The sequence below is a fragment of the Perca fluviatilis genome, chromosome 10, assembly GCF_010015445.1.
Source record: "Perca fluviatilis chromosome 10, GENO_Pfluv_1.0, whole genome shotgun sequence".
NCBI lineage: Eukaryota > Metazoa > Chordata > Actinopteri > Perciformes > Percidae > Perca > Perca fluviatilis.
In genome coordinates, this window is record NC_053121.1 from 20,146,651 (window position 1) to 20,161,060 (window position 14,410).

General features: G+C 40.5%; 1 protein-coding gene and 1 pseudogene across 6 annotated transcripts in view; both read left to right on the forward strand.

Moving 5' to 3' along the window:
- The window catches only part of LOC120567189 (protocadherin alpha-C2-like), a 153,391-nt gene that overhangs the window by 43,628 nt on the left and 95,353 nt on the right, over nucleotides 1-14,410 (forward strand). Inside the window, exon 1 of one of the 6 annotated variants that reach the window (XM_039814063.1) lies at nucleotides 8,003-10,489. The exons of the other annotated variants lie outside the window; for them this stretch is intronic. Within the exon in view, the coding sequence (XP_039669997.1) occupies nucleotides 8,114-10,489 (2,376 nt within the window). The 5' untranslated portion in view covers nucleotides 8,003-8,113. Of the gene's footprint in view, nucleotides 1-8,002; nucleotides 10,490-14,410 lie in introns of those variants that run through there. 6 annotated transcript variants of the gene reach the window in all.
- Nucleotides 11,215-13,969, forward strand: LOC120567206 (annotated as a pseudogene).

A 14,410-nucleotide genomic window follows, 5' to 3' on the forward strand; every position in this document is an offset into this window, starting at 1 on the left:
GGATAAATGGGGGATTTCTGTAAGATAAGGCTGATTGTGCACCATATTCACTTTATGATACACGTTGTCCTGTATTGTTAACTGACTCTAGACAGTGCTCATCTCATCGTGTCTCACTAAAAGATGAAGCTCTGCTGGTTCCTGGTGTACAGCCTTGGGCCTAATGCGGTGGCTTCAGATTGTGTTTGAGGGTTGCACTATTAGTGATCATGATTACTAGTGACAATTACACATTGTTTTCAAGAAACCGTAAACATATTGCAGTGCATAATCTGGAGCTAAAAATAACATAAATGTTCAGATGCAGGAGAATTGTTTTTATTGCCTACTTTCTTGTTACAGTTTTTCAAAGATGATATATGTAAAATTGCTTGCATTGAGATTCTGCCTTTTCCTGCATTTTAACAGTGGTTTTGGTCATTCAAAGACTGATTAGCTATTCAAAGTGTCACACTTCACACTGTCAGGGTAATTGCAGATATAACAAATGCCCAATTAAATGCATAATTTCATTGTATGGATCATTATGGGGACATGACATTATGATGTATTTGTAATCAGTTGTGTGCCTTCTGAGTTTGTGTCTCTCATCTCATGTAGCTTTTAACCTATAGCCCAGCTCTCAGTGCTTCGCTGTCAGTGTGTCACATCACATGTTTAGTCTGAAGGTTTAGATATCAGCAGGGTTTAACAGCAGATTATATGATACATCGAATAGAAAAACTAAATATTTCATGTACACCAAAACAAAATCGTCCACAGTAGACACTGGGTTAGATAATCTATGCATCACATTACAGATAATGAATGAAGTCAGAATCTGCTTAATGTGAGTAGAAGAGCAAAACTGAGCGGAGACAACAAAGGCGTTAAAAACATGATACCAAAATAACAAGGAGTTTGGTCTGCTTGTTTACAGACTACTGTAAGCGGGGTCTATGCAATAAGACTGGAGTATAATTGCTCCCTAAGCCCTTGTTTACTCCCTAATGTTCATCTTAATCCTGATTCACTTTGCTTTGTCCTCTAACTGAAAACTAAAGTAGTAAACTGTGCTCATGTTGCTTCTTATGGAGCAAAGATATCCAATGTATGAAGAATAAGAAAAGAATAACACAGTGACCAGTAAAATAGAAATACATGCACAATGTAATGTAATCCTGCAGTAAACATTGCCTTTGTGAAACCAGAATATTAGATCAACATGTACTGTATGGAAAGTAATTATTCGTCATACCAAATGCTTGAAATCACAAAAGATTATCCGTGTTCCTTCAGGTGTTTTAAATAGGAACTTCTTGTCAAAGCCTTCTTTCCATTCTGCCACTGCTGTCAGAATCCCCAGTTGCCCTGGATTAAGGCTTCTGCAAAGTGTGTAAAGTAATAATTCTACTATGTTGCTCCTGTAATGGGATTAGGTGGAATCATCTTAATGATGCCTTGAAGAGTAGCTTTGAAAAGGCAACAGCACAGGAAGTTGGCTGGGATGCCCCTCACCCGTAAATTCCAGACTAATGTCCAGGCTGCTTTTTTTTTTTCCTATTTCTATGTTACTGTTGATCCTTTGCTTTGGCCTGATTGGAGGTGATTATTAACCCTAATTAATTTTTTTTAATTCTGTCGCCTCCTAGATTCATTCAATATATATTTATTGTCAGTGTCAATATATTCCAGAAAATATGTGAGAAGGGTGTTTATTTTAACTTAATCATCTTTTGGAAGCTGTAGTTTGAGGTGCTGGTGTATTGTATTGCATTATATCGAGAGGTGTTTAATGTTTACTTCAAAACCAAATAAGGTTAACAAAATATTAGAAATACATCAGAATATCGCAATACAGTTCAACAGCATCACAAACTACAGCACCCAAAAGACCTTTAAGATCAAGCAACACCTCTCTAAAATAGTTTCACCAAAGCTGAACATTATAACCATCATAGAGGCAGGAGTCATTGCAGGTATGTTGCATCAGTGTGTATTAGTTTTAGTCAGGTGTTCCTGAGAAACTGGCAATTGAATCGTATACTACCTCTACCTTTCTCTCTATACACACGCACACACATGCACACACACACACGGTGCACTTAACATCTTCACCACATTATGATAAGCTTCTGTTGCTACACATACCAGGACAATGTCCATGTAGCTGTTTAAGTTTTGATGCTGATGAGAGTGGACGATGGTGTTTGCTATTCTTGGAGACTGGCAGCAACAGAGCTGAAGCTGAAATGATATAGGCAAGTCATTATTTTATAAATAGTTATCTTCATTTTTATGTGGAAAGCAGAGCAACAATTTCAGCTGTTTCAACCATCAGATTCTCTGCAGGCCAGCACTCTCCTTTATTATTCAGACCTTTTTTTAAAGAAATGGGCCAAGCACCCGTGCATCAGGCCTGCTCCTGCAGCACTGCCTTCTGCATATTCAGTACTGCATGACTGATAAGAAACTAAAAATAGGCATTACATAGTGCTAAATTGATAAATACAGGTAGAATTTGCTGATGCACGGAAAATGTAAATGAGACACCAAAGTGTGGATAATCTGTGCTTTACATTTGCCAATATGCAATTGCCCTACGCATGCAAATAATGTAAACTATATATGCAAGTGCTCTATAAAGGATACAGCATATTCTGCATAATCTTTAATGGTGGCTGAGGAAATTATATCTCTGTCTGTCCCTCTTCGTTTTGATATATATCAGGCTGGATGGGAATGTGCAGGTATTGTTTGATACATCCACATCTCCTTTCCTATCTGGGAGAGTTGACATTTTAATTTCCGCAGGCAGAGAAAATGTGTGGCAGACACCAAGGCTGCTAGTGTATCTGTAACACTGATACACTTTTTGGAGTGGGTGAGCGTGCTAATCTAATATAAGGCTTTATAGCATTGCATGCCTCTGACATCAGTTTGTGTCTGGCTGTGCTTGTGGAAACTGCTTTAGAGAACAAAGAAAAGGGTGAAAAAGCTCCCCCTGGTGGCAAAAAGTGGAAATGACATGCCACTTCTTTTGTGCCTTATGTGTGTCTGTGTGTCCATACATTCAATTATTTAGCATGTGACCACTCTGTATGTGGCAGTCTATTGACTGGTATTGTTATTGAAGTTCTGTGTCAGTATTGATCCATGGATAGTGGGTCTTGTCCCATTTTACATTCTGATTAAAGCCAAACAGTCCATGCCCTCTTCCCCAGTGAACTGTTTGATTGACAAATCTAGGTTAGCCAGGCCTGACTATAAAGATAGATTTATTCTTAATCCCACCAAAAATGTTTGGTTCAGGCGGTTTCTGTGTGTGAGTGGGAAACAGATAAATGAGAATAGGAGAGAAAGCGAGGGTACATGGAGGGTGTGTGTCCTCTATCACATTAAAGGCTTGTATAAAATGGGTAAATGTGCACAATGTGGAAAATATATATAAACATTTCAATCTAATATAACTCATATTTTTTTGTTTGTATGGTTGTGGTTAGTGAAAAAGAAATGCCCTGTCCTTGGCATATGTACTGAGTGCTCATAAAGAGGGGTGCGGAGGAGGGGGGTGCAGGGAGGGGCACAGACAGGGGCTGCATCTGCATCACCATGGATACAAGAGGGGAGATAGTGAATCTATTATGGGTGCACCCTGTGAAAGCAGAGATCTATCAGACACTGCCGTTGTCTCTAGGCACAGTGTTGAGCCAATCAGAGTGTCCATTACAGTCACATTGATTCTAGCTGACCAATCAGATTTCCAAGCTACATTTGCTTTTATCAAAGCTTGTTGTGCATCCTGTTTTATTTACAGTTTTGATTAATGATCTGTCATTGCAATATAAACCCCTGTGCCTCTGCTTTCACACCCTGTTTGCTGGATTAGATGTTTTTTTTAACATGTTAACAAACACACTGTTTCTCTTTTTTTGTCTCTCTGACCAGTTCAATATTTCGCTGTCACACGACTCTTAAACACAAAAACACATGCAAATCACACAAACCCTGACGATTACTTCCTGCAGTTAAACTCCACACAAAGACACTGATTAATGCTGTATAGAAGCTTACTACGAATTATTGTGAATTCACCGTTACAGGTGCAATAACACACCCTGTCTCTGTTGAAATCTGTATGCAAGGCTTCATTATGCTGAGGATATTTTGGCTTTTATGAACAGAGGGCCCTTTACACTACAGATCATCTGTAAACTGACACAATTTATCAATGTTTTTATATCTAAATTAAGCAATGGTTAGCGTTGGTGCATAGATGGATAGCCTAAAACACCACAAAGTACTGAAAATAAAATGTATTAGCAATATAGGTGTACTGAGTTAAAATCTAAAGTATACTGTCCTATCTCCCTGATTGGACAATGACAGCTAATGACAACATCAAATAGAACAATCACTTCGGCAACAATAGCAAGCTGTTTCTCCTGCCTGTTGTTTTACAGTAGAGTAACTAATTATGTGATTTTTGGGCATTGTGCCAACCTTTCCAAATGAGTGAACACTGTTTTGGTGTGCCTCTAGTTTTATCTCAAGGGTATGTGCACGTCTGCATTTGGGCATGCTCCATATTGCTGTGTCCTGGTTTTCATTGTGTACCGGCTCATGTTTCCCTGGACCCGCCCCTGTCCTACTTACTCCAGAAACCAGTGGAGGCAAGTGCAGATTTAGAAATAAATGATTAAGTGCTAGTTGGATTAAATACTAAGTGATGTATCTTCCCTTCACCTCTCTCCCTATCTATCCATAACAGATTATATTATGGGTCATACCTTTGTGTAACTTTTCATGTGTAGCTCTATGTGTCCATACAAATAAGAGTCTAACCTTCTAGGTGTATTATATAAGGTACTCATTGTGTCTGTGCACAGCTATGGATCATGATTTACAATACAAAATCCCCCAAAAACTATTTTTTTAATGTTTCATATGGTAGCTAGGGAGGTATATCTCCAAATTTAGAACATACCCCCTCATGAAAAGCAAGTATATCCCTGTCTATTTTTAGACATCTTTATCTTCCCAAGTGCAATTTGCCTTCCTCCCCACTTCATTTGAGTTCCTCTTCTGCAATATCACTTCTTATGTCCTGTTTCTATTACATTAAGCGAGTCTTGTTACCTCTTTATCTCCATACACCTCTGCTTTATCAGAGAATATAAGGCATTACAGCACTGCAATTGGGTGTGGCACTGTTTCTAAAATAAAGTGATGCATGAGTCATATCAGCGCTGTTTATCAGAGAATCACCAGATAATTAGAACCTAATCAATTAGACACTTCAGCACACAAAGAAAAAGCATAAAATAAATAGATCTGAACAAGAAGCATGATATAGTACGGGAGGGTTGGTACTGAGTAAAGCAGGAAACGTGCGCAAGGAGTAGGTTGCCCCCTTGTGCCGTGATGAGTTCTACTCCACACAAAAATAGTACAATGACATCAGTTTCTCATCACATGAAGCAGGATGTAGTGTGCACACTGCAGGAGTGGGGGTGGTCCCCAGAGTCTTGGCCCAGAGAGGGTAATGTGGGTTGGGCATGGCTGACTGCAAAGGTCAGGCTCTCTGTGGGGCTGTGGGGGTGGAAAGAGAAGTGAGCACTGCTGTTAAAGTGAATCTGTCATACTGAATATGCAACTGCAGTGCTACATTATCAATGCATGAGCAGCCCAACAGCAACTGCGGACAGCCTAGTGTGTCATGCATACAAGTGGGGTTTGAGAGGTGTGTGTGTGTGTGTGTGTGTGTGTGTGTGTGTGTGTGTGTGTGTGTGTGTGTGTGTGTGTGTGTGTGTGTTCTGCGCCTGTCACAGTGTTATCCGATTCATTCAGTGAGATTAGAAGGGCTACGTGAAAGTGAACTGTTTAGATAAAAATCTAGAAGTGAGTAGGAAGTCCAGTGAATTACTTTTTATACTATTCAGTGCCTTTGGAAAAAAAATAAACCCATAGGCTTCTGCATTAGTGAGGGTGTGTGTGTTGGTTTGTGCACACATGCATCATGTCTGTGCCTGAGATGGCGTTGCTATGGAGACAAGAGAGCTGTGCAGAAGGAGAGAAGAAAGGGGGGGAGAGACTCGCCTTGGAGCATGTTCAGATAGCACCCTTCCCCCATCAACTCACACACGGATGAACAGTACAGTACACACCCTTATAACACACACTTACTGATAAGCACACACACAGCTGATGGTTATGCGAAGGACTATCATAAAATTGTTAGTATGGAGGAGATATAGAAGATAATTTGGTAACTATATGTGGTGGCAGCCCTTTAATAATGCAGTAAACACGTGTAACACTGCTGCCGACTGCTTCCGCCCATGCCACCCCCTCCTTTCACCTACTGCTCACTCTGCCCCTTTAATCACACTGCATACTGTTTCTCCTTTTAACTTCATCACGTGATAGGTACACCACAGACAGAGAAGCAGGTTAAAAGGCACACATGCATCCAACTACTAGATTTATTATGCACAGCTCCCTGTCTTTAGGGAGTAAACTGTGTGTTTTCTTAACCACCATTTATTTACAATTAATTATTCAGCAAATTAAATTATCATATTCTCAGGAAATGTGACTTTTATTAATGCATACAGAGTTCATATATAAAAACTGAAATACTGTCTTCATGAGGACATGGTTAATGTAATCAACTAAAACTTTATCAATGAAAACTGCACATGTGTATCTGCTTCTGTGTGTATGTGTTTGCATATTATTATTATATACTTTTTCTACATTCGTGCATACAGAGCTATTAATGGATTAATTGACCACTCTGCAGATGCTTCCCAGAGGAGCTGTATTTGGCATTGGAAGAGGAGGTGATGTGTGTTCAGCATCTTTTATGTCTCCATGACACAATCAGTGTGGATTCAGAACTACAGCCTCTGATATCATTCACAAACTGTGTGAGGGCAATGCAGTACTATGTTTGCTTGGGGACTGTAAATGTAGAAACTACTGTAGCTGTTCATTATTTCTTGGAAGGTTGTGATTGGTACTAGTAAAGGGGTTTTAATAAACATTTAAATGGCTTGCTCACATCTGAAGATTACAAAACAAGGTCACACAAAGCAGAATCCCTGGTACAATAAAGATACATTCTCTTTGATTTTATTAGAAAATTAATCCAGACTAAAGACCTGTAAGGTCGGTGCAGTATAAACAGTGACCTCCAAGTGTGTGTGTGTGTGTGTGTGCGTGTGTGTGCGTGTGTGTCCTACATGTACATTCGTTCAATGTCCTTGTATTGTACATACCATTTTTAATTGCATTACATTAGGAAAATTGAGCGCACAGGTCATCTTTTGTGAGCTATTATTATTATTGCATTTTTGGGTTAGCGGATGACTGCAGCTCAGTGTGTGATGGTTATTAATATTTTCAAATCAAATCATGTTTCCTGGAAATAGGACAAGAATTTCTGAACCCCAGGCTTAATCCTGGGATTACAGACAAGGGAATGTCCATAAACTCATGACTACTGTCTCTTTTGAAATGGGGAGGAACACTAAATTACACCGAAATACAATAAGAAAATGTATAATTTATTTCTACAATTTTTTGCCAGTTTTGAAAATGTTTGTTATGACTGAAATAATTATTTGTACAAATATTTAGTAAATTGATGCCATATTTAAAAAGATGTGTGTGTGAACAGACTATATATGAAGGAGTTCTGACACAGTCACACACATCAGGACAAGCAGAGGCTTTATATACAAAGCCATTGTGTGCTGTCCATGGTGCTGAAACGCAATTTTGAGATTTAATTTGATTTAGGCTATTCAGCAGCACATATATGTATCTATATTTTATGGAGTGACGTGGCTGTGTTCACTGCTCTCTGCATGTTGTCTATTTCACCACGTGGCGCCACTGTTGATCCATCAGAGACAGCGGTACTCTCTGATACAACGAGGCCCCTCCCTTTTTCAGGCGATTGGGACATTTCTTCATTCTTTGTTAGAGGGAGAACGGTGAAACAAACACAGAATTATCAGATTATATTCAAAGCTCACCTCGGTTGATCTTTTCCATAGGTTACTACCTGCAACTTCTGACCCTGACTGGAAGTCATATTCAGGTTTTGTTCATACTGGACAGAAATATGTCTTCGCCTGGTAGATGGAGCTTTTTCAGGATATATCTATGGTTCTTTCTACTGGATTGTTACTGGGAAACGGTGTCTGGGCAGCTCTCCTATTCCGTCTCAGAGGAGGTAAACCCGGGGACTCCTGTTGGAAATATCGCTAAGGACCTGAACCTTAATTCACAGGACTTGGAATCCCGTATCTTTCAAATTGTTACTGCATCAAAGAGAAAATTCTTCGAGGTAAATCTAAAGACTGGTGTTCTGTATGTCAGTGAGAGAATAGACAGAGAGGAGCTTTGCACAGATGAACTTAAATGTTCAGTAAGTGTAGAAGCCGTCATAAATAACCCTTTAAAGCTTTACCGTATTGACGTAGACATTTTAGATGTAAATGACAATGCCCCATTGTTTACGACCAAATTGCAACATTTGTACATCGCAGAGAGTACTTTACCAGGAGTGAAATTCGCATTATCTGAAGCAACTGATGCAGATGTGGGGAGAAACGCAGTCAGTACTTACAAAATAAGCCAAAATGAGCATTTCTCTTTGGCAGTGCACAAAGCAGGCGACAGCGTGTCTGCTGAGTTAGTGCTGCAGAAAGCTTTAGACCGAGAGAAGCAGCCTGTGATCACCGTGACACTAACTGCTGTAGATGGAGGGAGTCCTCCGAAATCAGGCACCTCACAGCTCGTTGTCAATGTTCTAGACATTAACGATAACATTCCGATATTTAGCAAAACGTTGTGCAAGACAAAAATTCCCGAAAATACGCCACTGGGCACAATAGTAATCGCTGTGAACGCCACCGATGCAGATGAGGGCCTGAACAGTGAAATTGTGTATTCACTGAGAAGCAAAGATCAAGATCACGTACTTAATATCTTTGAAATTGAAAGTCAAACGGGTGTCATTAAGGTAAAAGGCAATATAGACTTTGAAGAAAAAAAGGCTTTTGAGATACGTGTAGAGGCTAGTGATAAAGGGCAGCCTCCGATGTCTGCTCACTGTAAAGTGCTGGTAGAAGTCGTGGACGTGAATGATAATGCTCCGGAGATCACTGTGACGTCACTACATACCACAGTGAAAGAGGACGCTAATGTAGGCACCGTAGTTGCTCTAGTGTCAGTCCTCGATAAGGATGGTGGCAAAAACGGTGATGTAAAAATTCAAATTGAAAATGAGGTTCCTCTCAAACTCGAAACAAACTACAAAAATTATTATTCGTTGTTAGTGGACGGGCCCTTGGACAGAGAGAGTGTCTCTAACTACAATGTCACCATAGTCGCCACTGATGAGGGAACACCTTCCCTCTCCGGCACGAGTGTACTATCAATACACGTTTCTGATGTAAATGATAACGCACCTCTGTTCCCAGAGCCCCTAATTAATGTATTCGTAAAGGAAAACAGTCCAGTGGGAGAAACTATTAAAACAGTGACTGCCACTGATTCTGACATTGACCAGAACAGTCAGGTGAGCTATTCTTTTTTTAAAGAAAGCAGTAGCCCATTATCTACAATGATAAACATCAACTCAGAGACTGGAGATATAGTCAGCCTGCAGTCGTTTAACTACGAGGAGTTAAAAACGTTTCAGTTTAAAGTTCAGGCCACAGACTCTGGTGTTCCTCCGCTCAGCAGCAACGTGACTGTGAACGTTTTAATTCTGGATGAAAATGACAATAATCCAACAATTCTCGCGCCCTACTCTGAGCACGGCTCCGTTAACAGTGAGAGCATCCCCTATTCTGCTGAAGCGGGATACTTTGTGGCAAAGATCAGGGCTGTAGACGCAGACTCTGGATACAATGCGCTGCTTTCTTATCACCTGTCTGAGCCCAAAGGAAACAACCTCTTCCGGATCGGAACCAGCACCGGAGAAATCAGGACTAAGAGGAGAATGAGTGACAATGACCTGAAAACTCACCCCTTGGTGGTGTTGGTTTCTGATAACGGAGAACCCTCCCTGTCAGCTACTGTGTCTATTGATGTGGTGGTGGTTGAAAGCACAGCTGACATCCAGACTCAGTTCAGACACGTGCCCATAAAGGAGGAGAGCTTCTCTGATTTAAACCTGTATCTGCTGATCGCCATCGTGTCGGTGTCAGTGATCTTTCTGCTGAGTCTCATCAGTTTAATAGCTGTCAGATGCCACAGGACAGACGGCAGTTTCAGCAGGTACAGCGCCCCAATGATCACCACCCACCCTGACGGGAGCTGGTCTTACTCTAAATCTACTCAGCAGTATGACGTGTGTTTCAGCTCAGACACGCTGAAGAGTGACGTAGTGGTTTTCCCCGCACCGTTTCCGCCTGTAGATGCTGAGCTGATCAGTATAAACGGAGGAGACACTTTTACCAGAACTCAGACTTTACCCAGTACGGACAAGGTAAGAGATTAAAAACATTAAGTACTCGTTGCTGCGCTTTTTCTATGTAGAGAATTAGTTACGATATAGTGCAGTTTTATTTAGGTGCTAGGTAGCGTCAAGAAACCGTCATGACCTTTACACAGACTATCCTGTTTAATGAAAAAGGGAATTAACATCAAGTAAAAACAATAGTAGTTTGTAGTTTGATATTGTAGAATGTAGCTTGCTTGTCATTTGTTGATGGGTTTTGAATTTCAGGTGTTGTTTGGCTACAGATTCTCATTCTTTTTGTGGGTCGCTATCCGTGGTGCTGAACTCCACTTTATAAACCAAACCGTGTTGAAGTCCACAATGTTTTTAAATATATTTACACATGTGTTCGGCAATAACTGTTGAACAATATGTAAAATGTTCCATAATGTATCTTCAAGAAAACTTTCTATTTAAAATTTGCAGGCGCTTTACTCTACAGTTTTAAAAAGTCAGTGCATTTCTGTATTTACCACAACAAATAAAACAATGTCACTGCCTCAAGTTATTTCATTAGAATTTCAGTCAATTAAAAAAAAAAGAAAAAAAGGCTGTATAATAAAGAACCCTTTAGTAAAACAATATTAGTTTCAGTAATCAGTGGCTTAACGTTCTAGTTTATTATTTGACCTTTTTATTTTCGCAGTTCCTTCATGTTTAAGGAAAAGTAAGAGTGTATAGTTTCTTCGAATGTGTTTGATGTAGCTGTATTCATGATATATGTCCACACGGGGACACTGTAGACCATCACATTTGGAAGATCTCTTTGGTAGCTAAGGGCTCCTCCCAGATTCAGCGGATGATGTTTCTGTGGGCTTTGTTACAAAGAGAGGTCGGACGACAAAGAACGGTTGTCTTGATGGTCGCGGACATGCCGACATTTTTTATTGGAATATATCTTTCCTGATCTTGATCTCTTTGTTGTAACATATTGTCCAGATTTGCCTACATGTTCCTTCTCGATGTATGGAATAATGCATTTGCCGAGCAGAAGGAGCTCTGTGTGGATATGTCTCTTGGTCGTGCTGCTGGATTGTTACTGGGAAGCGGTGTCTGGGCAGCTCTCTTACTCCGTCTCAGAGGTGGTAAATCTGGGGACTGTTGTCGGAAATATCGCTAAAGATCTGAACATCAATGTCCAGGATTTGGAGTCCCGCTTGTTTCAGATCGTTGCAGGATCAAAGAGAAAATATCTCGAGGTAAACCTAAAGACTGGTGTCCTGTACGTTAATGAGAGAATAGATCGAGAGGAACTCTGCGGCGATGAACCAAAATGTTCGCTCAGTGTAGAAGCAGTTATTAACAACCCTTTAAAACTGTACCGGATTGAAATAATAATTTTAGATGTGAATGATAATTCCCCGTCATTCCTCAGCACGTCGCAGATAATTAACATAACTGAGAATACAGCAGTAGGGGCTAAATTCCCCTTGCAACAAGCTAACGATGCAGATGTCGGTAAAAATACTGTAAATAGCTACAAGCTTAGCCAAAATGAACACTTCTCTCTCGCTACACATAAAGGAGAGACTGTTACCGCCGAATTACTGCTTCAGAAAGTTTTAGACAGAGAAAAACAGTCTGTGATCCGACTCATACTGACTGCCATTGATGGAGGGACTCCTGCTAAATCTGGCAGTATGACTATAATAGTAAATGTATTGGACATTAATGATAACCCCCCTGTATTCAGCCAAACACTCTATAAAGCCCGTATGTATGAGAACGCTAAGATAGGAACATCGATAATAACATTAAATGCGACTGATTTGGATGCAGGCCCAAATGGACAGGTATTATATTCGTTCAGTGAAGTAGGCCGAGGTAAACAAACTGATCTGTTTGCTATTGATGAAAAAACTGGGACTGTAACAAATAAAAATAATATAGACTTTGAAGAGAATAATGCTTTTGAGATTAGAGTACAAGCCAGTGATGGGGCAGTTTTTCCGATGACATCACATGCCAAACTATTGATTGAAGTTTTAGACGTCAATGACAATGCCCCTGAAATTTCAGTTACTTCACTGTTGAACACCGTGAAGGAGGATGCGTCTGTTGGCACCGCCATTGCACTTGTTTCAGTATTTGATAAAGACGGAGGTAAAAATGGGATGATGAACTGTAAAATTTCCAATCATGTTCCTTTTAAATTGGAGTCCAATTATAAGAATTACTACTCGTTGGTGGTGGACGGTCCTCTTGACAGAGAGAGCGCATCTCAGTACAATATCACCATCACTGCGACTGATGATGAGGGCCGCCCACCTCTCTCCAGCACGAGCGTTATTAACGTGCACGTTTCAGATGTGAATGATAATACACCTATGTTCACAGAAAACATAATCAATGTCTATGTGAAAGAAAACAGTCCAGTAGGAGCAGTTTTAAAAAGGTTTCAGCAGTTGATGCAGACATCGATCAAAACGGTCAGGTGAGCTATTCATTTTTACAAAGTAACAGTAACTCATTGCCACTCTCGACTATGGTAAACATCAACTCAGAGACTGGAGATATAGTCAACCTGCAGTCGTTTAACTATGAGGAGTTAAAAACGTTTCAGTTTAAAGTTCAGGCCACAGACTCTGGTGTTCCTCCGCTCAGCAGCAACGTGACTGTGAACGTTTTAATCCTGGATGAAAATGACAATAATCCAACAATTCTCGCGCCCTATTCTGAGCACGGCTCCGTTAACAGTGAGAGCATCCCCTATTCTGCTGAAGCGGGATACTTTGTGGCAAAGATCAGGGCTGTAGACGCAGACTCTGGATACAATGCGCTGCTTTCTTATCACCTGTCTGAGCCCAAAGGAAACAACCTCTTCCGGATCGGAACCAGCACCGGAGAAATCAGGACTAAGAGGAGAATGAGTGACAATGACCTGAAAACTCACCCCTTTGTGGGTGTGTTGGTTTCTGATAACGGAGAACCCTCCCTGTCAGCTACTGGTTCTATTGTGTGATGGTGGTTGGAAAGCACAGCTGACATCCAGACTCAGTTCAGACACGTGCCCATAAAGGAGGAGAGCTTCTCTGATTTAAACCTGTATCTGCTGATCGCCATCGTGTCGGTGTCAGTGATCTTTCTGCTGAGTCTCATCAGTTTAATAGCTGTCAGATGCCACAGGACAGACGGCAGTTTCAGCAGGTACAGCGCCCCAATGATCACCACCCACCCTGACGGGAGCTGGTCTTACTCTAAGTCTACTCAGCAGTATGACGTGTGTTTCAGCTCAGACACGCTGAAGAGTGACGTAGTGGTTTTCCCCGCACCGTTTCCGCCTGTAGATGCTGAGCTGATCAGTATTAACGGAGGAGACACTTTTACCAGAACTCAGACTTTACCCAGCACAGACAAGGTAAGAACAAAATGGCTTTGCGTAATTAGACATGTTGTTTTACTACAGTTATGTCGAGAATTGTGTTGGAGTTGATGCAGTTTCACTTAAAAATACTTTCCAAATAATGATGTGCCATGTCACTAAGTCCGTAGGTTATTACACAATAAAAGCTACTTGGGCATTCAGATTGATTTACTGTATACATATTCTATTGAGTATGTTTATGAAAGCCTGTCTTAAATGTGGGACTTCTGATCTCAACCATTACTTGCTGCAGGTTTGGTTTGTTATCAGTGGTGCTGAACGCACGTTTCAGATCTTGTTTTGTTTTAGTGCTGGGCAAGATATCGACAATATATCGATATTGTGATATGAGACTAGATATCGTCTTAGATTTTGGATATCGTAATATCGTGAGATGACATAAGTGTTGTCTTTTACTGGTTTTAAAGTCTGCATTAGAGTAAAGTGATATACTTTTCTGAACTTACCAGACTGTTCTAGCTGTTCTATTATTTGCCTTTTCCCCACTTAAACATTATGTCCACATTACTGATGAATATTTATCT